At 37.8% G+C, this 27,814-nt stretch overlaps 1 protein-coding gene across 1 annotated transcript; it reads left to right on the top strand.

Annotated features, from left to right (window-relative positions):
* Positions 1–1,652: 1,652 nt before the first annotated feature.
* tfap2e (transcription factor AP-2 epsilon) lies at positions 1,653–27,357 on the top strand. The gene is given in 7 exon segments (NM_001129928.1): positions 1,653–1,864; positions 2,258–2,704; positions 6,075–6,126; positions 20,124–20,352; positions 20,673–20,791; positions 23,348–23,489; positions 25,698–27,357. Coding segments are annotated over 7 exon segments (1,305 nt in total). The 5' UTR covers positions 1,653–1,837; the 3' UTR covers positions 25,987–27,357.
* Positions 27,358–27,814: the final 457 nt, after the last annotated feature.

Genomic DNA, 27,814 nt, shown 5'->3' with positions numbered 1-27,814 from the left:
TGTCTGTTTTGCTTATTTTATGAATAGAGTAAATATGTGTAGTCTTACCAATTCCTACCATCTTACCTATGTATGGAATCTACTTGGGAAATGTGCTGCACAAATTCTGGGTTTATTTTAAAAAAACCTCCAGCACATTCTAAAAGTGATTAGGTCATTGAATGTGGCCAGCAATGGTATGTTATAATTTAGTTCACCCCTAAGTAAAATGTAGGATGAGTCTGTACTCTCTATAATCTCTAGATTAGGCATCTGCAAAGCATGTGATGGAAGCTTCCATGGACAGAATTATATCTATATGTTTGTCCAACACAAAACTAGAATTCATCACCCCATTAAACCTGCTTCCCACCCAGTTATCAGTGAGAACAACAGCCCTGTATATGGTTCTTGTGATTGAGCATAAAGACAACCCTCTGGGCATCAGAGAGTGGTAAATTCATTGCATTCACAAGTAGAGACTTCAAAGGGCTGAGGACTGAAGGGTGGAGGAAAGAAGGGAGGTGGGGGGGGGGGGTGAATTCTGCTGGACCAGCCATTTCTACTGGACAGCACTTACAGTAAGTGGAACCCAGAGCTCCCAGCCCTCTGCATGTAACCTTTGTGTTTCTGCAAATACTGCCAGGGGTGCTCATTATTGCTGGGGGTCATGTACACTGTTGTATGAATGCATACAATGACAGGCAGATAGACGGACAGAAAGACAGGTAGGAGATAGAGAAACACAGAGAGATTATAGTATAAAAATACTGGTTTAAATACAGATGCATTATCAAAAATACCTAGTTATAAAAAAAAATGAAGAATGGGCAGATAAATACAAAACTAAAAAAATTATGTGGACGAATAGATAGTGGAAGATTTTAAAGAGATGGATTAATAGACAAACATACAGATAGAAAAATAATTTAAAAGACAGATAGTGATGAATTTATAGGCAAATAATAGGTACACAAAATATATATAGAGAGAGACAGACATATGTAGATAATTAATCTATATAAATAACAAAATGTAGAGAAAGTGCTAGCATGTATAGTTAAAAGTCAAATCTGATGCCCGGGCTTGAGGAGTTCTGAGGCAGAGCCAGCTGAGACGCAGAAGTACAGGAGGCTGCCGCATCGTTAGTGCCAACCGTGTAAGTTATTGCCTTCTCAGCCATCCCCTCTATACACTATATAGAACATCCTCGCCTACATATTCTGTAGCGAAGTACAGTTATCTCCGCTGTTCAGCCCTGCTAAATTGGCTGTGTTTGCTTGTCAAAACAGAATCCAGGGTCACCCAGGCTGTGTAATAAAATAGTCAGATACACATTACTATTTATCGGCTGCGGGATATCAAAGTATAAAAATGTAGTTGTAAAATAGTGAATAATGTGCATTTACTAATGCCATTCTGGATCCTTGATAAACTAGTTCACTGCGGCTGGTCTCTTGTTTGTACTGCGGGATGAATATACTCCCAGTAGTGATGGATTTAGGGGGGTAAATATGAATACATTTCCTCCCGCAGCGATTGTCTCGACCAACTTAGCGAAGACTGAGAGTTTCTGCCTCTTTAAGACGCGCTCCCGAACTCCCCCCCCCAGGCGCGCTCCCGTGCCTATATCTGGAGTGCATGGAGATGCCAGTCGCTCAGAGAGAGGGAGGCTGAGGCACAGGGACCATAAGGAGCCGTCTGGGACTGCACTTTGTACTCACAGTGGATGCTGCTCTCTATTCCATGGATCTGATCTTCTCCCTCTAAACCTGCAGGATTTGTCCCCATTTATTGCTCCCTGCCTGGGAGTTGCCACATTGCTTTTCTCTTGGATCCTTCTCTGGACGTTGCACACATGTTGGTACACGCGTACTCTGCCATGGTAAGTGCTGGGGTGGATGGCAGCGTTCCGGGGCAAAGGGTTGGAAACCCTACACCTTTTCATTAGGGAGGGGGCACCTCTAGGCACATGGCAGCTTTCACTCTTCCTAATTGTGGGGTTTTAGTATTCCTTTGGAGAATAACCTGAGACCGGAGAGACAGAGTATGTGTGTTTGTAGGGAGGGGGGCATAAGAATCCTGGAAGAAGTGTGAGCGCCCTTTGGATATATATGGCTGGAGGGACGGGCTGGAACATAGAATTTTGACACTGGAAGCTTCTCACCTTTACAGCACTGGGGCTGGGATACTAGCTAGCTGGGGATCCGTGGGACTAGAATGTCAGCTCCTCGACCCAGTGCCTCTGAACATAGCTATGTTGGTGTCTTTTCCCTAGGATCGCTCTGAAGCGCTGAATGGAGCAGCCAGTGGCGGCCGACTTTCCCAGCTCTCATCGCTCAACCAGGGGCCCTACAGCTCGGCCCCTCCACTATGCCACACGCCAGCTTCGGACTTTCAGCCCCCCTACTTCCCTCCCCCGTACCCCCAACCTCCTTTATCTTACTCCCAGAGTCAGGAGTCCGGATACCCACACCTTGGGGACCCCTACAGCAGCATCAACTCCATTCACCAGCACCAGCAGCCATCCTGGCACACCCCGCGGAGCCGGCAGGAAGAGACAGGGCTCCTGTCCCAAACGCACAGGGGGCTTAGTTTGGACCCAAGGAGAGACTACGGGGGGATGTCCCGCCTTATCCCTGGTTTGACAGATGGGGGGCACAGCCTGGCAGACAGCTCCCTGTCCATCCATGCCCTTTCTCATCACAGCTTGGAAGACATGCAGGTGAGAGTTGACTTCCCCTTTGTTTAGTTTCATGTGGCACTGCCCTTCTGTGCCCTAAGGCTTGCACTTTACTGCGGCTTTTTGGGCCAACATTACACAGTACACTTTAGTGCAAGCATTAGGGCGGGTAGGCACAAGGAATTCTATACCTGACGCAAATTTAAAAACACAACTCAAATCATTTTCTGAAATCAAATTTGTTTTATTTGAGGATAAATATTTTGGGTGAGTAGAGGACATATCTGACTTGAGGAAACCAGTCAGATACCTGGGGCTGCCCGGGTATTACTATGAGCACAAAAGGTACTGGTTACTGGCACTCAGGGCCAAAAGCCGACGCTTATTATCCTGAAAAGCCCATAGAAACCACTGAACTTCTACTCTCATGGGCAAGCAAGATTTTAGCAAAACGAAATTCCATCCACAGATATAGCAATGTATGTTTATAGGACTTCTATGATATCAATGTAACGGTTTTATGCGCTATAAAATTATTTGGATTTGTAAGCTAGCCTTCAAACCTACAGAATAATTTTTGTGCTCACAAGTTCTTGCTACATGGCATCTCCAGTTTACAGATCGCCCTGGGAATCTCACTGCATATTATCCCCATTATCCTGGGTAATGCTAATTACACTTTCTTGGAAATATACTGACCTGGTGTGTGTTCTACAGGATCAAGATGTCTGGACTGGTCCTGTCCTACACCAACTTTGCACAGGGGGGGGGGGGTACAAGAAAAAAACACCTTATACACCGTATTTACAAATAACACGAATACACATATAGTCACTGCTGTTGACATTTGCATACATGACATATAGAAATACCCACACTGTATATTCTGCATTCATTAGAACAGTTAAACTAATTGTCCATTGTCTGATTTAGTATTTGCGTTTATTGAAGCTGGAGGTAAGAATCAACAATTAGAGAAAGGCACTGTCACTAAAAACGGATAGAGTAGATAGATATGGTGGATATCTTTGATAATGTAATGTCCACTGCCTACATGCTTTAAAAAATTATCAAGTCAATATGTTAAAAAGTACAGATCTGGATCTCCATACATATAATTAAAAATTATACTAGATAGATGATAGATGACAGACAGATAGAAAAACAGACTGTTATTACCGGACTAAACCTATTAAGTGACCGCAAAGTTATTTTATTCAGATTATGACTATTGGTTTGACCATTTCTTTACTTGTTATATAATTACGGATAAACGAAAATAGGAAGAATAAATAATAGCATGAGTGACAATAAAAGGGCATTCATGTAACTACATTGTAGGAAGAGTGAACAAAAATATGGACATACAGAAATGCATGGTAAAATAACGATTTAATTCGAATATATTCAGGGTTTTTGAAAAAACAGATTTACCAAGTAAACAGGAATTGTGCCGTATCCGATCTATGTCCTGCTTTGTATAACTATCTAGTATTATGTGTCTTTTAGTGAACATCGAACTTGTCCAGGATATGACACAATGAAAAGGGTAGGGTTATTTGAATAGTGTAGATTCATTTAATTTAATATCTTTTCATTCACACAACTACGATTTTCTTTTTACATATCTTTAATTAGGCTGCAGTAAATCTGAATAGTTTACAATGGTATGATATTTTACCCAGTCCTGTCTGATTTAAATAAAGAAATCTAAATACCCTGCTTCATGGCTCTATGCGATTTGATCTGCGATTGCAGTGAACCAATAAAGCTGGCCATACACGCACCGATAATATCGTACGAAACCTCGTTTCGTACGATATACGGTGCGTGTATGGCAAGTCGGCGAGTAGACTGATATCGCAAACCTGTCTTATCAGGGTGTTATCTGTAAAAACATTTGGTTAAAACTTCCCATCAGGAATAATAAAGGACGGTGTCGTACTCTCAATAATATTAACTTGAAAATCCACATTTTAGCGTCGTTTGTATCAAACTAAACGAGGGATCGGTTTTCCCATGGATGTCAGAGATCATCTAACATCTGGACAAAGATGAGGGACAGAATAGAAGGCTGCTGTGTTTGGGTGCGATAGATAGCTTTTATTTGCAGCGGCATCAGCGCTAAATACATGTCCCACCTGAGACCTCAGAGTTACTAATACCTGCCAGTTGTCTGACTGCCTGCTCTTAAGTGTCACATCAGCTTGTGCAACTGCTTTGTCCTGCCACTGGTTTATTCACCCACTATCTGACTGCTTTATGGTGGCCCCATATACTGTCTCTTCTTTAAATTTTGAAGAACTATTCTACTACATTTTATCATGGAAGAATTTGTCTTGTTTCTGTGGCAGTCCTTATTGCTTACATGTCCCTGCAGAGATGAAGGGACTAATTCTGTATAAAACTTATGGGTAACAAAGCACAAGTTTGCATTACTGTCATGATTTTACCCTTTCTCAAGCAAAAGGGACCCATAGATGGCAGCTAAATTAATATATATATATATATATATATATATATATATATATATATATATATATATATATATATATATATATATATATATATATACAGGTATGGGACCCATTATCCAGGATGCACAGGACTTGGTATTTTCCAGATAAGGGGTCTTTCTTGATCTCATACCCTAAATCTGCTTAAAAACATATTTAAACAATAATTAAACCCAATTGTTTTGGCTCCAATAATGAATAATTATTTATCAATCTTAGTTGGGATCAAGTTAAAGGTGCTCTTTTATTATTACAGAGAAAATGAAAATCAATTTGAAAAATGTGAATTATTTGATTAAAATGGAGTGTATGGGTCTGGATAACTGGTTTCCGGATAAGGGGTCCAATACCTGTATATGTATTTACACACATACTGAACATTTTTAGCTACTCCAGGGCATGACACTTAATATGTACATTTAGGCAATATCACAATAACTGGAAATGTTACTGGGTTGACAGGATCTATCTATCTATCTACATATATAACAATTCATATTCATTTATACAGGTATGTTATCAACCCTTTATTCAGAAACAATTATTTTCTTTTTACTGATTGGTTTTTTCTTTGTAATAATACAGATACCTTGTACTTGGTAATAACTAAATTGCATTCATCGATGTGAGTGGCAAAACAATCATATTTTTCATTTTGTTTAGTAGCCTTAAGGTGTGGTGTTCTAGAATATAATAAAACCCTAAATCTGGAAAACAGCAGATAATAGAGGTTAATTACTTCCAAAATTAGAATGCTAACAATTTTAAAGAGGAACAGTAACAAAACCTATATATTATAGCTTGTCAACAGTTGGGTAAAAATGCAGTTTGCAAATTATGTCTCACCCGATGCTAGCTGTGCACTGATTCTGTGTTTCTTTATTGCTTTATTTCAGTCTTTGGACGAATCAGGTGTCAGTATATTGGACCAGTCGGTGATTAAAAAAGGTAAGCGATAGAAGAAGCCATTGTAGGTACAACAGTGACTGAATTATGTTTGCAAAAGAAAAGGATCCCTAGAGGCATCACTGTGAAAAAAATACAGATGTTTTGGGATTAATATATGGAGGGGTTGAAATGATGCAATTAAAATGTTGTCCTCTAAAAATGTTAGTTATAGGGAAATGGTTTATGTTTTCCATAACTTGATTGTATGTATGATAAATACCAGTATCTAAGGGGTAGATTTATCAAAGTATGAAATTTGAGCTCATCACAGAACAATTCACACACTTTCTATTGATTCCTTTTTTAGAAGTGTATTTATTAAATGGTGAACTCTAACTTTCACCCATTGATAAATACATGTCTAAAAATCCCTTAGGAATGAATAGAAAGTTGGTGATTTTTTCTGTGGTAAACTCTAATTTCACTCTTTGATAAATCAGTGTCTAAGAGTAATAATTTATTTATGGTGTGTTACAGCAGTGCCTGCCACATAGCAGAAACCAATATATTATTATCATCTGTTAATATTATTATAATCATGTTACCTGTTTATGCCACCAATAGATTTTTGTCTTTATTTATGTATTTATTCAAGGGAACTAAGTTGTATCTAATAATTTATCGTTTTTATACCCAGGGCATGCTTCCCTCTTGCTCAGTGCATGTTGTATTTGGGGCCGTATCAATAAATAAGCAAACTGAGCATTTGCCTTCGGGCCGGTAGGAAAGGGGGCCCACAACCAACCATTTCACCTGCAATAACTTTTTAAAAATAGATATCCCCTACAAATGACAGACCTTTTATTTTTGTTTTCTTTATTGTTCTTACTGTAATACTAAAGTGCCCCTTCTAATTGCCCTTGAGCACTCAGTGCCTTACTTAATACATTTAAACAACTAAAAACTGTATGCACAAGGCATAAAAGGACAAATCCAATTAAATATGTTTTCTTTTAAATATAATTCTTTATTAAGGATTTACTCATCTCCCCTCCAAACATATACTTGCATGAGTGTTTGTGGGACAATAATAACAGAGGTACATAAAATAGTACTGATTTAGAAAGGACCTTTGGACAGGTTTTAGATTTTCTATAGGGTTATACTGAAGCAATCCAATGGTGTATTTCTTTCTTTTTTATCATTGACTTTCTACGCATTATCTAACAGTGGTCATATACATGTGGTGCTAGAAGAATAGAAGAGGGAGCCATGCCCAACATATTACAAATTAGAATATTTCCCAGCTGTATTCATGCTAACGTTGTTATTGTTGCCTTTACTAAAATGTTACTTAAACCTCTTCTTAACACTTTGAACTTGATTCCATCTGTTCTACATATAGTCTGTGGCAGAGGTCTTTAACTTCCACTTTTCCAGCTGTTGGGTAGGAATAATACCCAGCATCCTTCAGTCAGCTGAGCTAAAAGAGGATGCTGGGAGATTTAGAGCTTTGAAGGTTTCTTATCCCTGACTTAAAACTTATAAGCTCCTTTCTCCATGCATCTGGTGGATTTAACCATTTGATTCTTAAGCCAGCATTATCTCACTGCATAAAAAATTGCAATTTTATTTAAATATTTATATAATTATGTTAGACTCTACTATTACAAGGTTTAGGCTGTGATACTTCGTTTTCAGCTTTATTTTTAGCTGTATACGTAGCAAATACGTTGCTCTCAGCCCATAGGTGGTGCTAATTATGCAGCTGACTATGTCCTCAGCTTATCCCTGCGGCCCTGTATAACTTTCCTAGGTTTGTTGTTTTTTTTATTCCTAATCATTTATTTAGTGTTTCAGAAATGTTCCCATAATTCACTTAAGTGGATTTATTTAAATGTGTTACTTTCTTTCTGTGAAAATGTGATATGTCAACTCTCAGCTAAGGTAATGTTATTAGGGAAATGCTGCTTTTCCTCTGCCCTTTTGCAAATGCTTGGGCTGCTGCAGGTTATTAGGGAATGCTGGGGTTTGTAGTTCACAAAAATGGGAAGCTTGCTAGGCATGCTGCGATAGAGAAGGCAGCTCTCAGGTGCTGGGTGTGGTCACTTCAAACAAAAGTGAACTGTCCAGACAGATATTGTTACTTTATAGGTTTGGAAGCAGAGATTGTCCTTAACAGCCTTGCTGTCTTTCTTGGTGTGGTTTATACATGAGGCAAGAGACATACTTTGTGGCATATTCAATAAACTAGGAACAAGGCTCTTTTTTCACAAAAATTGGATCAAGTTTTGCTTGCGAAATGAGTTATGCATTCAAAGAGCCTCATATTGTATCTGCCTGGCTACGTGTATTCTGACATGTATAAAATTTAACATTTTTTTTCTTCAGTTTTGCTTGGGGGGGAATCTAAAGAAGATTAAAGTTGCAGATTTACTAAGTTGTGATTTTAACATTCCTCTTGATATATTACACTTCACCTGGCAGGCAAATTTGTCATTCTTATTTGAAAGAAAGCTGGTCCGATTATGATCAAGAGCTTGTCAACTTTGTTGTTTTTTGTTTTAATTTTTATTCACAATAATCATTTTGTGCTGCACTGGGTTCTGCATTTACAAAGACAACATGGCGGGGTGACCACCAAGAAGGTGCTAAACTGGAAAACACCCCAGAGAGATAGAGGAATACATTATTTAGGTTACTGCAGAAAAAATATTTTTTTCCCATATTTGAAGCATACATATGTCCCATATTTTGTCATATTAGTGTTTCTTGATTTATTTCAAATTCTTGATATATATAGTTTTTTTAATTTCAAGTTTATATTTGCTATTTATCAACATTCTACATTAATTGAGGCAAATGTGAGGCTTTTGAATTAGATCTGTAAAAATACATACATAACCATGGCTAGGAAAACAAATTATAATACATAAATATGGTACCCAGTATATGTGAGTCAGACGCAAGCTATGATATGACTGATAAGAACAAACTCACAAACAAATAACATAGAAGTGCTGATGTACACCTGGCTCACCCCCTGCTGTGTGCTTACAGGGGCAGGATTTTAGGGAATACTTTTCCAATCTGTACTGTCTGCTTCAATTTCCTGCCCAGCCCCGCGATCAAACCTCCGGCCTCTCACAGAGTCCCGGCTTTTCCTATTAAAACTAATTACTGGAGACCGGCCTCATATCCCCAAATCCTCCCTTCTGTTCCCCTTGCATTTACTGCCTCATAAACTGCTAACAATGTCACAGCTAAGGACTTCCAGAGGGGTGATTAGAAGATGCTAAAATAAAGGGGGGGAAAGAGGCAAAAAAACAGTCAAGACAGGCTGGTTTTTAAGGATGTTAACTATTGATTAGCTAGATTAAATTAGGTTAGGTCTAAATTCTTAATACAGCAATAAAGTGGTTTGCAAACAAATAAAAATCTCTGTTTCGATCTAGTGTTTCTAGTGCCAAAGGTTTGTGGAACTGATAACAAAGGCCAAGTTGTAATATCAGTTTCCATATTAAAGCATTTTGATCCAAATGAAATGTTCACTTCCAAGTTTAAACCATTAGCTGGGCAATGGTAGAGCTGGGGAGACTTGTGCCAAAAAGAAAATGCCCTTGGAACATAGATGTCTTTGGAACTGATTATTTCATTTGCTTACATGCACCAGTAACTATATATCTGAATTGCGTCAAACACTTCCTGCCCAATATGTAGTAAAATGTAGTATCCTGACGAAGTGCCAGTGATGATAAATTGGTACTTGGTTTTTACTTCACAGAAGCTTTGAATCCATTTAGACATGTTTATCAGAATTTAACTGATTAATTTTGTATATTAAAATAAAAACAATTCTACTTTTACAAACTAACAGAAGATATAATAATGGGCAGGTCTGATCACAAACCCATTTTGTACAAAACAGAGTGGGAAGCACCATTCAAATCTCCCAACATTATCTTTTATTGCTACTGTCATTTTTCATTACTGAATGTCATACATGAAAGAAGAACATCTTAATAACCTTGGAGTTCTAGAAAAGAGTTTGTTCTGAGGGCAGATTTTCTGTCAGTGTCAGGATGTCTAAGACTCTGATGGAAAAAATGTGAACTTCATATGAAAAACAGATGAGTTGTGTCTTTAAAAAATGCATTGAGGTTCACATTTTTTCAGTATAGCTTACCTGTATTACTTCCACTGCTTCTCAGTATGGTCTACCTCTAACATTTCCACAGCTTGGCCTTCCACTAAAACATCTCAAAATGGTCTGCCTCTAGTATTTTCATGGCCTTTCAGTATGGCCTACTTCTAGTACTTACATTGCTGGCTGCCACTTAGAGGTGTCACTAAAATTAATTGAGCCCCACAGTAATATAATTTTAGGGTCCTGCTAATCTGTCAGTGCCCCACTGGGCCCCACTGTACCTTCTGAGCCCATAGAAGATGCAGACTCTGCTTTCTCTATAATTATGCTCCTGGCACCACTGGCTGCCAGAAATCAGTACTTCTGGAAGTTGATGAGTGGTGTTAGTGGGTTTCAGGGATAAAAAATGAGAACGTGACACCAGTGCAAGGAAACTGACTGTTCACATTCTACATAGAATACACACACTTCATGAACAACCTGCAAAGTATATAATTATACGCATGACCCTGATGCATGTATATTATACAGAAGAATAATGAATAATATCACTAAATACCCATTATAACTGATTATATCACTAAGCACCATTAATTAAGGATATCATTTACATTATATTCAAGGCTCTTGTGTGTTATAAGAAATTATTTACTCTCTTGTACCTTTTTAAGAACTCTTATCTGTCTTGGAATCTATGAAAAATGTGACAAGGAAACTGACTGTTCACATTCTACATAGAATACACACACTTCATGAACAACCTGCAAAGTATATAATTATACGCATGACCCTGATGCATGTATATTATACAGAAGAATAATGAATAATATCACTAAATACCCATTATAACTGATTATATCACTAAGCACCATTAATTAAGGATATCATTTACATTATATTCAAGGCTCTTGTGTGTTATAAGAAATTATTTACTCTCTTGTACCTTTTTAAGAACTCTTATCTGTCTTGGAATCTATGAAAAATGTGACTGTTTACTCCCTATATAAAAGTCAGTTACAATATTGGTGTAAATAAGGCAAAGGCAAATGAAGGTTTGTGTAGCTGTTTTTTGTTTGTTGCAGTATTTTACTGTTTTGTTTATTCCGGGTGGGGGGGGGAGGTATGGTGACAAGATGCTACAGAAGGTGATTGTAGTTCAGATGAAGGGAATTCAGTTCTCAGAGAGGCTGCAGCAAAAAAAAATCACTAAAATTGCCCACGTGGCTCTTGCTTCTTAACCTGCGGCTGAGCTATGTTGTATAAAACATTTGCCAAAATAACCCCTAAAAGGCCTTTTCTGACTGCTTAAATCAAAGCAAAACTGCCTCATTTACAATTTATTCATTATCTGCTTGATAAATAGCCATGTTTTCTGCGTCTTTTATTCTGCCGGTTGTGGGAACAGTATTTAATTATTAAGTCTATCCAGAAAAGGATATTTTGATGTATGTGTACACAGACACTAAATTTTGAATTTTTGGTCAATTTTTCAACACATTTTGTTGTTCTTTAATACATTTGCATCAGTTTAAAAAAAATCTGGCCAGGCTTAACATGGTACAGAAATACCTCCTACCTTCAATTTTTTGTATGTATTTTTTGTATGTTTTATGTACTCAAAGTAGCTGTTTTAACAGTTTTGTGTTAAAAATAGAATTTATGGAAACAAAATATGGATATAAAGCAAGATAAAACAAAATAAAACCTAAATAATAGTCTCAAGTATTTCAGATGATTTATACAATCTGTTTCAATTATGACTACTCATAAATCTGGGAATATTTTTTTCCCAATGATAAGCCATTCTCTGTCTGCAGTCTTAGCAGTGTCTGGGGCAAGATTCCTAGATCCTATCTGCGGAGAAACATTCCCCTGCGATCAAAGGGAGATGGCTTCCTAAATATATATCAAACTGGGGATTGCAAAAGGGTATGTTAGTGTAACAGGGCAAAAATCCTCTTAAATGGTGTGTGTAAATGGAACCAGCTAGAGAGCATTGTGTGAGCGCTGCATGTGTATATATGTTTGGGAGACTTTAAGCTTCCTTTATAAAGTGTTTAATTGGTTTATGGATCTGGAAGCAATTATCAGAAGCAGAAAAGGGCTTTTTGTATTTTTTTTTCCACATTGGGGCAGACATCAGGATGTAGTAATAAAGATAAAGCCTGTACTGCATCTTTAGCTAGGTGTGTGCCTTTTTTTGTATGTGTATAGATACCTGAGCACAAGATTATAATTATGATATTGGCATTTCCACATACTACAATTTTTTTTTAGTATTTTAGCCACAGTAGGGGGGTTATCAAGACGGCAGAGCTCTCTAACTGTGTTTGGGGCTATGCATTGTGGTTTTTCCTGGTATGTAATTTTTTTCCCCAGCATGTTGTGCTAATGTTGTTATATTTACATAATACATCGCACTGTAGCAGGACAGGGCGACATTCTGTGGTGGGTCAGAAGAGAACCTAATAGCATTGTATGCAGTTTTTTTTAAATGCTACCTATGAAAACAATGGGCATAGAGGCCCTGAGCATTATGCCAACTACTTTTGCAAGCAATACACAGCATTTTTATATTCCCAGGTAAAATGCAGCAAATATATTCTTTTTAAAAACTACAGCTACTGCTGCCTAAGATAAGTATAATGTCGCTGTATTTCTACCTTCTGTAATTCATTAATTGAAAATAGGTGAGACATTACGGATAATAAAAAGTCATCAGTAGTTGTAGATGTTTCATTTTTAATATGCCTCTCATGCAATCTTCATGGCGTTGTAGCAAGTGTCCCTTGGGTCACAGCGCAGAATTACACCCCCATTTACCTTATGCTGAGTAGACTTTTGCATTAGACAGGGTCATGAGTAACTGTAGGGCTTCCCTTCCAGAACACATGGGATGAATAAGAATGAGGGTTGCTCCCATTGATGCTTGCACCCAGTATTCTATGGAACAGTATACACCCCTCTTGCCCCTACCGTTAATGTTCTGCTTCCTGGTGTCAGGTGACTGAGACTTTTTTTTTTGCCCAAGTAGTTTGCAGTGTCTGTAATGTATTATATACCAGTGCACCATAATTAACTGCAGTCTGTTCTTAGAGTTTTCAAGACATGGAATTTAAAGATGTGCACAATTAATAGAAACAAATTCAATTTAGAGATTTGTTAACATGTTAAACTGTTTTCGTATATCTATTGGTTCAGATTTTTGGAGATTAGCTAAGTGCTGACTAATAATGGTTTTAATAGATTTCTGTTTTGCTTATTGCACATGAGTACAGTTATGGTACAATGTATTCTTTGCTCTCTTTGCTTTCATTTTGCTACAACAGATGTATCATAGACTGCCCATACTTTCCTGCAAAATTTTCACATACCTGTAGGAAGTTAATGAGCGTTATGCGGCATAACATTAGAATGCTCAATAAGCCACAGATACTGCCGAAGGAATTCATGTAGTATAATCAGGCAAGTGTGTTCATATCATTAAAACAGTGTGACAGTAAAGCACAGAGCTGCCATATACAATTCTAGGGAATCTTGGGATTGGATCACATTGGCATACAAATAGTATTCAATTGAAAACATAACCCAGGCTATAATTAGTGGACAGCTACATCTTAGGCCTGCCTGCACAGACACTGCACATTGGTCTTCTTTTTCTGGTCTCTCAACTCCCAAACCCAAACATTAGCAATGCAGGGATTAGGATTATAATTAATTTATAAAGTGGCAACATTTACTGTAATTCTATACTAAATGCAGCTGAATAAACCAGAACAAACTATCACAGTGTTCTGTACGTGAGAGGTTAGAATTCAGAATACATCAAAACAAATCAAGGATCATTTACATCTGCACGTACAGTGAGGAAAGTGCAATTCCAACTGCAATTGCCATGTTTTTCCCCCAATGCAGCCTTCTTTTTCATAAAATTCTGGTGTCTGGATGCAAACAGGTGATTCTTTTAAAGCAAATGTGCTGCCCCTACTGCAATTGCATATTCGCAAACTAGGTGCAATTTTTCCAAATATTTTCTGTCTGTGTCTGTGCGTCAGTTTCAGTGTTCATTGGTGTCATTTCCAGTGTTCAGTGTGCGAGTAGGGTTGCCAGATCATCCCCGCACCTGCTGGCTCACAAACCACCGCCGCCACACCCCCACCCCTCTACTTGTGTCTGCCATGCTTCCCCTTCTGTCACAAACCCCACGGCTCCCCGCACCTGCCGCCTCGCCTCTTGCTTCTCCTCCTGCCGGCTGCCCTCGTCTGCGTCACCACAGCAACCAGACGCTCCTGCTGTGTGCGCATGTGCAAGCTAAGGATCTGGTCGTAGTGTCTGTGCAGGAGCGTTGCATTATGGGAATCTTCTCTGCCCAGCTCAATGTTTTTTATCTGTTTGGCTTCCTGATGAACAGGTGAAATATAGGGAGACTTAAGGGCACTATTGAGACAACTGAAGGTATGCCTGCAGCTTGAGATTAACTCTTTACTAGCCTTTCCTTCTCCTTTAATGAAATTGGTGTTACACTCAATTTACTGTGGGGAAAAGCGCAAGTTGCCCACTACACTCATGGACATAATTGAGCCCTTTTGTCATTTAAAACAAAAACAAAGTGTTAGGGTACTTCTGATGAGTGGCTCAGTAAATCAGGAGCTGTAGCTAAATTTCCATTATCTTTTATAATGATTTTTTATAATCATCTGATATTGTTTGCATAATGAAAGAAAATTATTTTCTAAGCAACTTTTAGACCTTGAGTATACATTTTCAGTAACTTTAAATAATGTTTTAATTGCAGTAACATACACATAAATGTAATCGTTTAATGTGGGATAAACCAAAACGGCAAGTTAAGAGATCCTGCTAATAGCAGCTTACTATATAGAGGTGGCTATATAATCCTCACACCAGGTGAGGATTCTTCTGTCTACATAAGCATACATAACAGATAATATAATAGAATTCAACTGTGGCCCCTGATGGCTTTTGTTAGTTATGGCCCACCCCTGACAGATGTAGCGATGGAGATGGATAGGTATTTCTCACATTACATACACGTCTGGGACCAAGATGTATCAATTAAAGCAGCACTCAGAGCACCTGATGTAATAAGTGTAACACCCTTTCTTCTCCACAGTCTAGGAATACAACATGCTAGATGTCTCTACTGGTGCTGTGCATTTGCCTATTAAGATCCTGCCACACTATCCCATGTTTATACTGGGCATACTACACTGTACAGCGGTTTCATTGCCTATGAGAACAGATTGTCAGATAATAATAATTTAAAATTAAATTCAGTTATGTGTATTAGGTATGCACTAATTATGATGTCTGCCGTGTATCAAGTTTAATGTAAAATAGTATGTTAAGTAATTCTTCATTTAAGTAAATAACACATCTGCGGGCCTGCTTCCACATCGTCTCAGAACACAGCCTGTCCCTGCTTATCTCTTGCATTGTTACTATATGAGCTCATAACATCATACAAGACAGATCCCTCTTGATATAAGTATTTGTCACATGAGGCAACTCTACATTTAATTATATAAAATATATAAAATAGTATTAATGAACTACATAGACATTTAATTCAGCATCTTTGATTGGAAGTCTAATGTAACTGATTGCTTAGAAAATAAATATAACTGCTAATCACCTGGTGTGACAATGAGGCTTGAAAGCACTTAGGCCGCAAGGGAAATTAAACAGTCTAGAACTCTTATATTTCGGGGTGCTGCTGTTTTTAAGATTGTATTTGTTCCTTTTTTGTTTAATAAAAGTAGATAATGTGTATTCTATCTATAAGGTGTTTGGCAAAGATGTCTTTGTCAAAACAATTACACAAGTCCAAAGACACAAATAAGATACAGTTTGTCAGACAGCACATTCCCTACACTTTCACAGAAGCAACTGGGAATCATATTAAGAAGAGTAATTCCCCCGATTTAATTCCTTAATATATTCCACAAGAAAATTAAAAGAAACCAGGACTGTTTAAAATATTTTTTTTACCATAAAAGGGAATGTGCTTTTTTTTAATTCTAGAGTTTTTCTTATGCTTTTTGGGCCTAATCAGGATCTAATCCCATACTTCAAAGCCATATGGGAAGTCAGTTTCATTATACAAACTATGCAGTTAAATGTTACTGACTCACGGGTTATGACTTGTTTAAAAGATACATCTTGCTCTTATTATTATTTTTTTTTAATGCATGTTATAAAACTTTCATTGAATGACATTCCTGACCATAGAAAGAATGAAAAAGGCAGTGCTATAACAGAAGAAATATAATTTGCAAAACATGCTTGCTAATTTGGCTATGTTAAATGTGGACTTACTGAAGGAGCAAACTTCTCTGCAGAATATTTCTAATACTGGCTGTCATATACTGCACAAGACATTGCAGGAGCACAGGAGTTTACATTGCACTTAATGACCCTGACAGAAAGCAGCACTTTATAGCAGTTCTTTAAACATATCAGGCCCAGACTGGAATTTAAAATAGGCCCTGGCATATAAAGTACACAAAGGCCCAAACAGCCCAATATTTAGTACAACAGCCCCTCTAGCATTTGCCAGAATCCACAGACCTGGAACATATATAATCTTTTAAACTGTCTATTAATGCTATTAACGCATATTTATAAAGTGCCAACATTTACTGCTGGAATACAGAACCCAGTTTAGAAGAGCTTACAATCTAAAATAGTGAGGAAGTGATCCCTTTCACTAAAAATACACAATACCCATAAACAATGTTCCATTATTTAGTACAACAGCCCCTCTAGCATTTGCCAGAATCCACAGACCTGGAACATATATAATCTTTTACACTGTCTATTAATGCTATTAATGCATATTTATAAAGTGCCAACATTTACTGCTGGAATACAGAACCCAGTTTAGAAGAGCTTACAATCTAAAATAGTGAGGACGTGATCCCTTTCACTAAAAATACACAATACACATAAATAATGTTCCACTTATTTTAAATAAAATAAAATGGAAACGTAAAAATACTACCTGCATCTGTTTGTGTGTACACTGTATTTTGTATATGCTTACTATTTAATCAACAAGAGCATTTTTTTTTCTTTTCTAAGAATATATGTTTATATATATGATAATGATGTGATAATGGAAGCACATGAATGATATACATACTTTAACCTTTTCTTAACCTGTTTTTCTTTTCTCTGCTTATTGTTTTTTGTACTGCTGATAGATACAGTCAACTTGTTGTGACATCACAACTGGCCAAGTATAACATTCCACTGCAAATGTTCCATTTCCTGACAGAGCCATGCTCCTTTAAGTACAATATCATTTGCAGGTGTCAGGGTCATAAGGTTCTAGAGTTCTGTGACCTGTATAAGTAGGGTCTGCAACTACTCTGTGATTGGTATAGTCCTTACGTTACAAAAAAATCTATTACCATTAAAATATATCCTCATAAACAGTGCTTATATTTTATAAAAAGGGCTACAATATTCTATATGAATTTTATAGATGGGATGAATAATCCTCCATATATGTAGCAGCTAATCTGCTACAATAGTAACTAAAAAGAATACAAAGAAAACAGAAAAAATAAGATAATTCCTTTTGTAAATTTTTGGCAGTATCAACTTATCAAGTTCATTCCATTGTAGCCCTCCCAGAGGCTGATTAAGAGATAAAAATGTGTATACATTTCTTGGCATCATCATTGTTTTTGTTTAGTAAACTGAACAATATATATATATATATATATATATATATATGCTAGTTTTCATCAATGTGCTGTAACATACAGTTTTTATCAATGAAAACAGTTCCAGGAATCCTAGTGCCTTTCAGGGACTTGTTTTTTTCTTGTTACCTGATGGTTACATGCCCACAGTGATTAACCTGCAGACCCTATAATTGACAGGATAATTAAGCTTTTGGCTTATCCATTGACATACTGTTCTTGCATCATCTTCATTCGCCTGTCAGCTCAGCATTATCCATTCCATGAAGCAAGATTGTACCTTGTTTGCAAGTCAGGCAAGACTGCTTAACAATTCTACATGTGCAGCAAGAGATCAACATTTATATTTATTAGGAATGAAGACTAAAATGTTGAAATGTACCTATACCAATATTTTTTTTTTATGTGTGTGCACACAAATGAGAGAAGCACACACAATAAAATGTAGTGCACAGCACCGGATTTGTTATGAAGGCGCCCAGAGGCTGCCCTCATTCCCCCCCCCCCTCCAGATTGCGCATGCAAAGTGCGTCCTGTTCCCAGTGCTCCGTATGCAAGCAAATTTAGGTGAGGCTGGGCGGCCTTTGTGGCCTCGCCACAAATCCAGGCCTGATAGTGCACATAAAGAAATTTGTGTGAAAACACATAAATATGTACTGCTCACACCAGTTTTTTAAAGTGTGCACAAAATATATATATATATATAGATTTGGTAACCATATTTTAGACATGATATATATCAAGAGAACCAAAATATAATGCATAGGCACTGAGTAATCATCCTTTGTGGCAGGGAAAGGGGGATGTGGAAGCAGGAAACAGAATTGAGCTTCATGCCTCTGTTGCTTATAAACAGAAGTTCTGCTTCAATAATTGTTCACCTTTTCCTTCCAAAGGGACCCCTATTTGCTTCAATAGAATTTAGTCAGTAATTAAAGTCCTGCTTGGAAACTACCCGAAATCCCTGTGTGCAAATTGATACTAACTTGTGAGTAACTGGGTGCAATATGTTCTTGAATAAATAGAAGGACTTAACTATATCATTGCTAAACTGTGCATTAATGAGAATTCAAACAGAACTGCTGTCATCACACAGGAGTCCTTGATTAAATGATTACTCTCTGATTAAATAGAAAAAAATGTGATATATTGACAGTGTAACAGTGTAAAGACATAGCTTATTATACATAGCACACACATAGGGTATTTTTGCATTTTTAAAGATGAGAATGGGGTGCCATAGTTCTCTATAGAGGGGGGTGTGAGCACATTCAGTACAAAATAAAAGCTTCATGTACGGTGCAAGGCCAAGCCATTTTTATGACTTTTCGTATGTTTTGCGATTTTTTCGGATTCTGTACGAATTTTTCGTTACCAATACGATTTTTGCGTAAAAACGCGAGTTTTTCGTATCCATTACGAAAGTTGCGTAAAAAGTTTGCGCATTTTTCGTAGCGTTAAAACTTACGCGAAAAGTTGCGCATTTTCGCTGGTAAGTTTTAACGCTACGAAAAATGCGCAACTTTTTACGCAACTTTCGTAATGGATAGGAAAACTCGCGTTTTTACGCAAAAATCGTATTGGTAACGAAAAATTCGTAAAGAATCCGAAAAAATCGCAAAACATACGAAAAAATCGCAAAATACCGATCATTACGAAAAAAACGCAATCGGACTCCATTCGACCCGTTCGTGGGTAAGTAAATCAGCCCCTAGGTTTTTGGTGAATAAATACTGCCTCCCAAGTCTCCAATGATAGTTTTGTGAGGTGCCAAATAATAGTATCTTTTGCATAGTGGATTGATAGAATTGTTTGCCTCTCTGCCAACTACTGCATGACTTGGTGGCCCTGTGCAGACTGATAGGGTTCACATTTCAGTGTGGTTCAGCCAACACTGGTTGGACATGCTGCATGCACATACAAAGGTATTTAACAACTGTTAACATTATTTGTACAAGATATTTTGTCTCATGGGGTTCCTTTGGCCCTGGGGTCTCAGGGCAGATTCCTTCTCTGCTCTTCACTAAAATAGGTATCATAACCTGTTAGTCTTGAGCATTTTGAGTTTTAACCTGACTGCATGTATGCTAAATGGATGATCATTTTATCTTTTCACCCTCTCCCATCTTTTCTTTATTTTATACTCATATTCTGTCCATCTTCTTTGTCCACACTAGTTCCCATTCCATCAAAGAACAACGGCAGCATGATGTCCGCCCTATCCATGCATAAAGAAAGTCTTATCGGCGGGGTGACTAATCCAAATGAAGTTTTCTGCTCAGTCCCTGGACGTTTGTCCCTCTTGAGTTCCACTTCAAAGTACAAAGTGACAGTGGGAGAGGTTCAAAGGCGTCTTTCACCCCCAGAGTGCCTCAATGCATCTCTTCTTGGAGGCGTTCTCAGGAGGTCAGCATTAAAAACTTATTTCTTCAAATCTAACAAAAGTAATATATTTTAATGGCAATGATGACTCCTAAATAGATAAAACTGCCTATGTATGCTGTTCTCTATAATATAAGCCAATACCATTTAGGGATGTTGCGTAGGATCTAAGACGGATTCCTTGACCAGAAGATGTATTCCTTTCATAAAGTTGCTCATGGCAGCATATCTCTTTAATTTAATTAGTAAAGCTTACCTTGTTTATACTTTTAATAACATAAAGACATTTCCAAGTAACAGCTTTAATATTAAATTTCTTGGTATTTGTGTCTCCTTCCTTAAAGGGCAAAGTCAAAGAATGGTGGACGCTGCCTCCGAGAACGGTTGGAAAAGATTGGACTGAATTTACCAGCAGGGAGGCGCAAAGCAGCAAACGTGACTCTATTGACGTCACTCGTGGAAGGTGAGTTATTCTGGCAACTGCTATCAATGCTGTAGGCTGTCTTTTGCAGCCATTGGCAGAATCCCCCACCTTGATTCTGCCAGTACAGCCGCACCCCTTAATAGAATATCTTTACTGTACATTGGGTTGTGGGTGTTTTGAGGTCTGTTGTAGCTATAAGACATTCTTGTACGTCTAACAGTAAGCAGTGAAGAATCAGATTCTTTTTCATAGTAGTTCTAGACAAGTTTTGCCAAATTATTTGCCAAAATTCTGGGATAGTGGAGGGACAAATTTAGGTTGCCTAATGTATAACAGGCTATATCATTTCTATTTTTGACTGGAGTTACCTCCCGCTTAGCTAAAACAAGGATACAGATAAAAGAAAATATTGGTGTGTCACACAGCTCTAGGAATATCTAGGATATTAAACAAGTTTTCCCCCCCAAATCTTGCACTCTTCCAAATATTTAGGTTCCATATGTATTTACATGTAAAATAGGTATTTTTCTCATATATTACACTGAGCCCCACTTGCCATTGCTGCAGAATCCTCAAGGGGAAAAAAATAGAGAAAAAGTAGGTCTACCATTCCTTATTTCCCATATCAGTCACCCTTTGTGCTACCCATCCATGGTAAGAAATGCAAGCAGTACTATAGAGGCATTATTTTTTTCTTTACCAAGTTTTCCTATTACCGGCAGTTTGTGGTATTAAAAGAAAATGTGTTCTCTCTTAGTCGACATTTATGCAAATACAGTTGCCTTAGGCTAATGTGCAGAACTGGTTTTAATCAAGGGTTGCTGCTGCTTTGTGAAAAAGGAAATAGAGATAAAACTGAATAATACACATGCATAATAATACAAATAATGGTTGTTCTCCAGTTGCCACAGAGCTCAGGTTGTAAAGAAAAAAAACAACAAACACTGTCTGTGCCATACTTATATTCATTTAATCCATGTTATAATATAAATAAGGAGCACTTCTCGGTGCTTAGATTCCACAAACCTCATCATTTATCTGTTCTGTAACCTAGTTAAACTGACTGGCCCCAAATTTGATGGAATTGCACTTTGGGTGCAATATAATAGGTGTCAATTTGCTTCAGTTCTTGTAGCCAATAGCAAACTATTAACAGGTAGCATTTACTGGCATGATGTTTGAAAACAAACAGAGTAGTTGCTGCGAGTTACTAGACCAGGAGCAAGCACTGTAAGGCTCATTCATAAACTCATTTATGAATTGCTTTAGTACAATTGGCATTAACATCCAAACAGAAATACGTTTTGAAGAATCTACCATAAATGAGAAAATGAGAGCAAACATCCTATGAATTAATATAGTTAACTGCACTGATTAAATATAGCATCTAAGTAAATCAGTCCATGTGTATGTTATTGCATTATTGCACTACCCTATTGGCTTACCCAAAGGAAGGATAGTGTCAGAGCTGTCCGGGGCAATCAGGATGACCACCTTGAGCCAGAAACTAAAGTAAACATAACAATGTGTGAGGTATTCTCTTTATTTTGTTAGTGCTATGGCACATCAGGGTTGCTTGAGTATGGGTACTTTCCTGTCTCTGCCTGTGGCTGCCATAGGCAAATGTTTCCCCAGTTCTCTTAAATAGCAAGGTATGAATGGCAAGTTCTGGAACTTTTTGAAACTTTTAGCTTTAGGAACTAAGTGAGACCTGTTTGCTCTTCACATAAGGTAAAAATTAGTTAAAAAGAATTAGTTAAAAAGCATTAATATTGCAACGGAACTTTATATTTGTGCTATTCTTCAGCAGCTGGATGGAGAGTGTTTTGCTCTGTTACCTCTCTGGTTAATATTAAAGTACTAGAGTGCAAATGAAAACTGCTGAACATAAATTACCCTTAGCAGTCAATTATATATATTTATATATATATAGAGAGAGAGAGAGATATAGATATATAGATATGGCTTGATTAGGATACTATATATAGAGTAGATTTAATTAAATGTCTAAATGGTTGCTACGGGCAATGGACCATATTTTCACCCTATTAGGCAATAAAGCCAGGTAAAGAAACCTAAAATATATAGCAGCACATATAATAACATTGCATGTCATATACTAAAAATATATTATTTTTCTTATTTTAGTCAGTGTTAAGGAAATGAAACCCTTGAAAGTAAGCAGCAAATGATAGCAGCCAAAAGAGAATTCTTGGAAGGTTTTCCACAGTAATATACAGTTGAATGAAATCCCTAAACAATTCTTGCACCTGGGCCCACATTGTTCCAGTGTGATAAAGTCACCACAGCACAGGGAAACGCATTGCCTTGAATTGGGTTGCTATAGGCCAACTCTGACTTCAGCTGCAAATCGATATACTGTAAATTAGCCTGAGGTGGAACAGAATACTTTTAAGCAAGTCTTAATGAGTCACTTAAACCCCACAGGGATGGTTATGGATGACAAGTGAAGATTTATGTCGCTGCCATGTTTGTGAAGGGCAGTGACATGCAGCATTTATCATCAGTGCTTTGGGGCAAGTTATAAAACCTGTGGCAAATGTTGATGGTGCTGATTTTCCATCTTTTCGTCAGGTGAGGCTGTACATCTTGCACGGGATTTCGGCTACGTCTGTGAAACCGAGTTCCCAGCTAAAGCTGCTGCTGAATACCTCTGCCGGCAGCATTCTGATCCCACAGAGCTCCATGCAAGAAAAAACATGTTGCTTGCAACCAAGTGAGTGTACCAAAAAACAGGGTATTTTTAACTGAAAATGACCACAATTTATAAAATGGGAGTTTTGGTTACCTCAAATACTACCCAGAATTCTGTTTTACAAGTACAGTTAGGCTCTCTTTGTCGAGACATGAAAATGTCAGACCCCCCAGTAATACTGGATGTATTTACATTGAACAGGTTGTTATTATTACTGCCCTTTATTAATATAGTGCTTACGTATTCCGCACCATTTTCCAGGGAATATACATCATTTGCACCAGCAGTGTAATTCTGCTGATATGGTTTACCTGTTACTGCCCCTCCTCACCTCCACTTCACTTACCTTTTAAGCATCAGAGTGAGTGTATGGGGGGGGAGGCAATTCCACTCTGTACAATAGAAGAGATGAAATTCTGCTTAAAAACTGAAATTCACCCTTTTAACTTACCAGGAGAGGCTTTTTGCCACCCCTGTAACCTAAGACGACTTATGGCAGGAGTCCCCCTAGGCTAGGGTAAGCAGATCACTTGAAAATTCAGGGACATATAGAAAATCCAGTTAGAAGGGCTGAACTGATTGCAATTTAATTTACATGCAGCCAGTGCAACCCTGCAGCTGGCATTTATTAGATGTGGAATCCTGTCACAGTGAACCCTACCCTAAATACCTGTACCTGTCCCAGTAGAGCTTACAGACTAAAAAAAGGGGAAAAGCCGCACTCCTTCTCTAAAAAAACTCCTTTATTCCATTAAAAATATTAACATAAATAGCTACTTTGAGTACTGCAGTGCAGCTTTTCCCCATTTTTTATGATGTTATAGCAGCGGAGCACTGCGTGAATATGGCCAGCATCCATTTCTAGTTCTTTCCCTGAATACGGTGAAGGCATATAGGAAGGAGCGAGTCTGTGCAGAGATATATATTTTTCTATTGCTTTTCCTCTTACAGTCTAGATCACTATCACCCCCCGCACATAATAGCCAGTTTTTTCAGGATCGAGAGAAATTGTCTGTAGGTTTTTGGAGTTCTGGAGGAATTAGAATACGGGGAGAAAACCCACACAGACATGGGGATAGCATACAAACAATACAGATTGTGCCCTCACTGGAATCAAACGATACATTTCTGCAAAAGAGTATGTACCAAATGTGTAACATATTCACTTTGTTACTTAGCAAAATTATTTATAACTACACAACATTGTAGCCCAGTGACAAAAGTTGAAAGAGTCAATATTTCATGCAAATTTATGGATCCTTCCTGAATTACAAACCAATACATTTAAAAAAGGCCCAGTGAATAGAAAATACTAAGTTCTTGGAACCCAGTTACCATTTACCCAAATTGCGAACATACGCAGAAAGTTCGGGAACTTGCGCGTTCGCGAACACCCGATGTTCGCGTGAATTATTTCGCCGGCGAACAGTTCGCTACATCTCTACTTATCATTGCTAGAGTTATCAATGACCCCTAGTTTCCAGGGACATTACCTGTTTTTGTTATTTTTAATTTGTCTTCAAATTTCTAAAACTGACAAATACTCAAAATTTCTCTGGACAACATTGGCAACTACGCATTTAATCTCCATAAATTCAAGGTCCTGCCAAGAGTATGCACAAATATGAGCATACCAGCAAATGTCTGTAAGCTTCCTATGAAATAAGATGCTTTACTTGAATTCCAAATCTTTTGAGGAAAAGGTTAAGTATTAAAGAAAAATGGATTACAGGCCTCCATGTGCAGAATGTAGTGATCTCAGCGTTTGAACTATCTGCTTGGTAGGATATGCAGACGGCAATAGGAAGGAACTGATTTATTTTGGAGATTAGACACTTGAGTACTTAGTCTTATCTAAAAAAATTTTGATGCCTGAGTGCTCTAAACCCCTCCCAACAACACGAAAAAGCTGGACTTGATCTGATTTCCAGATTCCATAGTCCGTGGCATGCAAAACTAAGGACACACAGAGGAACTAGTGGATCTTTATAGTCTGTGGATTAGGTCCCTACTGGCTGTGTGGATGCTTTAGGTTGTGCAAGGACTGTACCATTATTGTCTGTGCTTTCTAGTTGACTTTTAAAAGTCCATTTATGAAAAATGTCCTAATTTTGAGAATATGTTAGCACCATACATTTCTATTGAATATTGTTGTTTACGCAGGTTGAGTGGATTTGCAGATATACCACCAGCACTATCCTTTAATATATAACTCTTCTCTCTTATCAGGCAGATCTGCAAGGAGTTTGCTGACTTGTTAGCCCAGGATCGCTCCCCTCTTGGGAACAGTCGTCCATCCCTCATACTGGAGCCGGGTGTTCAGAGCTGCCTGACACACTTCAGCCTAATCACACATGGCTTTGGTGGGCCAGCCATATGTGCTGCCCTCACAGCTTTCCAGAACTATCTACTGGAATCACTTAAAGGAATGGACAAGATCTTCATGAGTAGCACAGGAAATGGACACTCAGCAGCAGAATCCAAATCATCGGAAAAGGACATTAAGCATCGGAAATAGCCACTAGGTGCGAGGAGCCAAGATGGAAGGTGGCTGGAAAAGGGAAGGTGATTTCTGTAAGAGAAAAGACTTTCTTCTTTGGATATTCCAGGAGATGAACTGAATACATGTCCACTTTACTAACTGAATTGACAGTTTTATGTAATAAAATTAGTCCATAAGGTGGAAGGACAGAAATTGAATTGCATCATGCTGGGCTGGTGTAGAGGTCCCTCTGCAGAATAAAAAGGGGGCAAACTCCAGTTTTATCTAAAGAGAATAATAATGGACAGTTACAACAATTTAAAAAAACAGGATTCAGCATTGAGATTCCCATCAGTCCTATCTAAAACCAGCACTGGTGCTATGTGGGTTTGTGGAAACACAACTTTGATCCCGAGTACACATGCAAGTCAAAACTTTGCACTGCCATTTACTGCCATTTTACTTTGACTTCACAATACATAGAAAATTTAATAAATAATGTGAGCCATATTTTACTTTTGCTGAGCCAGGGCCTATAAAATGAAAGAGGGCCCAAGATACTGGCTGGCAGCTGAATTTTTTGGGAAGCCCCCATGTGGCCTGAGGATCCTGTTTTTGGCATCCAAGTATGTTGCACAGTTAAAAAATAAATCCTTACATAGATAATTTTCTGTGTTTGTAAATGTGTTTAGAGGTGTTTTATAGATTATACCCAAGGTCCTTTTATTTGGCCCACCTTCAAGACACCCAATCTGTAGGACCCTTACCTTCTACATGACCCATACTGATTAGGATTTACTGTGCTCCTCGTTTGACCCTTTTATTATGAAATATTATTATGAAATAGTATTGCCCTGATTCAGACTATTAATTAAGCACATCACAATCATTCTGGCAGTTTTTTTTAAATCTCTTGTTATTATTTAAACCTAGAAGACATCCTTATTCCCAGTGAGTATGAACTTTTTGCTAATTAACCTTTTGGGCCTAAGGAGGAAAAGAACATGTCACTTGCTTCAGTCTGGGTCCAACTGTTTACAGTACAAAAAATACTTTTTCTCAAAAGCTTGACACCAAGGAACTAGCATTGGGAAATGCCTTTGGGTTACTGATTCACCGGCCAAATGAACACTAGAGAGACTTTTGTACATATTTATTTATGTGTAATTATATGGGGGTGTTTAAAAGATGTTCAGTGCAAGTTATTTATAATCAGAGTGAATTTGGGATATTGTTATTAATATTTGGGATATTTACCCCACCCTACACCAGGCGGGGGGTGCTAAAGCATTCTGGAGGATTAGTCATTTCACAGACACCTCTGTTGTTGTAAAAAAAAACACAAAGAAAAAAAAATGAAAACACCTTGTCATTAATAAAAAAAAAGTAAAAATCAGTTTAAAGTCAGTTATTGTGTACTTTTGTTAACAATTACATCATTTAGGAAACTGGAAGGGAAATGTTGTCTACATTTTTAGTTTACCCATCTGTTGAGGTCTACATTCACATAGGTGAACAATGTAGAGCTTGGCTGGAAGGGAGAGTGTTGGCTGCTGGCAGGACTAGTAGAAGCAAAAGGTGTTGGGTGGCTACTCCAATAGAGAAAGGCAAGTGCAAACTATTATGAAGGAAAAAATATGCATATCCAAAAATCATCTGCCTGTGGCCTTTCATCTTCTGTTAAACTTCATCTGCCTGTAACACCTAGACTTCGGCTGCCAGTGGGATGTATCTTCAGCTGGAAGGCAGATAATTGGGCAACACTAATTTAAAAATATTTCATATCCATACTATATTTTCAAATGACACATCTGTGTCACATCAGGTCCAGCTAATGCATTCTGTGTCCTGCCTTAGCATTAGC

This window comes from Xenopus tropicalis, chromosome 2 (assembly GCF_000004195.4).
Source record: "Xenopus tropicalis strain Nigerian chromosome 2, UCB_Xtro_10.0, whole genome shotgun sequence".
Classification (NCBI taxonomy): domain Eukaryota; kingdom Metazoa; phylum Chordata; class Amphibia; order Anura; family Pipidae; genus Xenopus; species Xenopus tropicalis.
The sequence above is the reverse complement of the archived record's forward strand: the minus strand, read 5'-3'. Positions and strand labels throughout refer to the sequence as shown.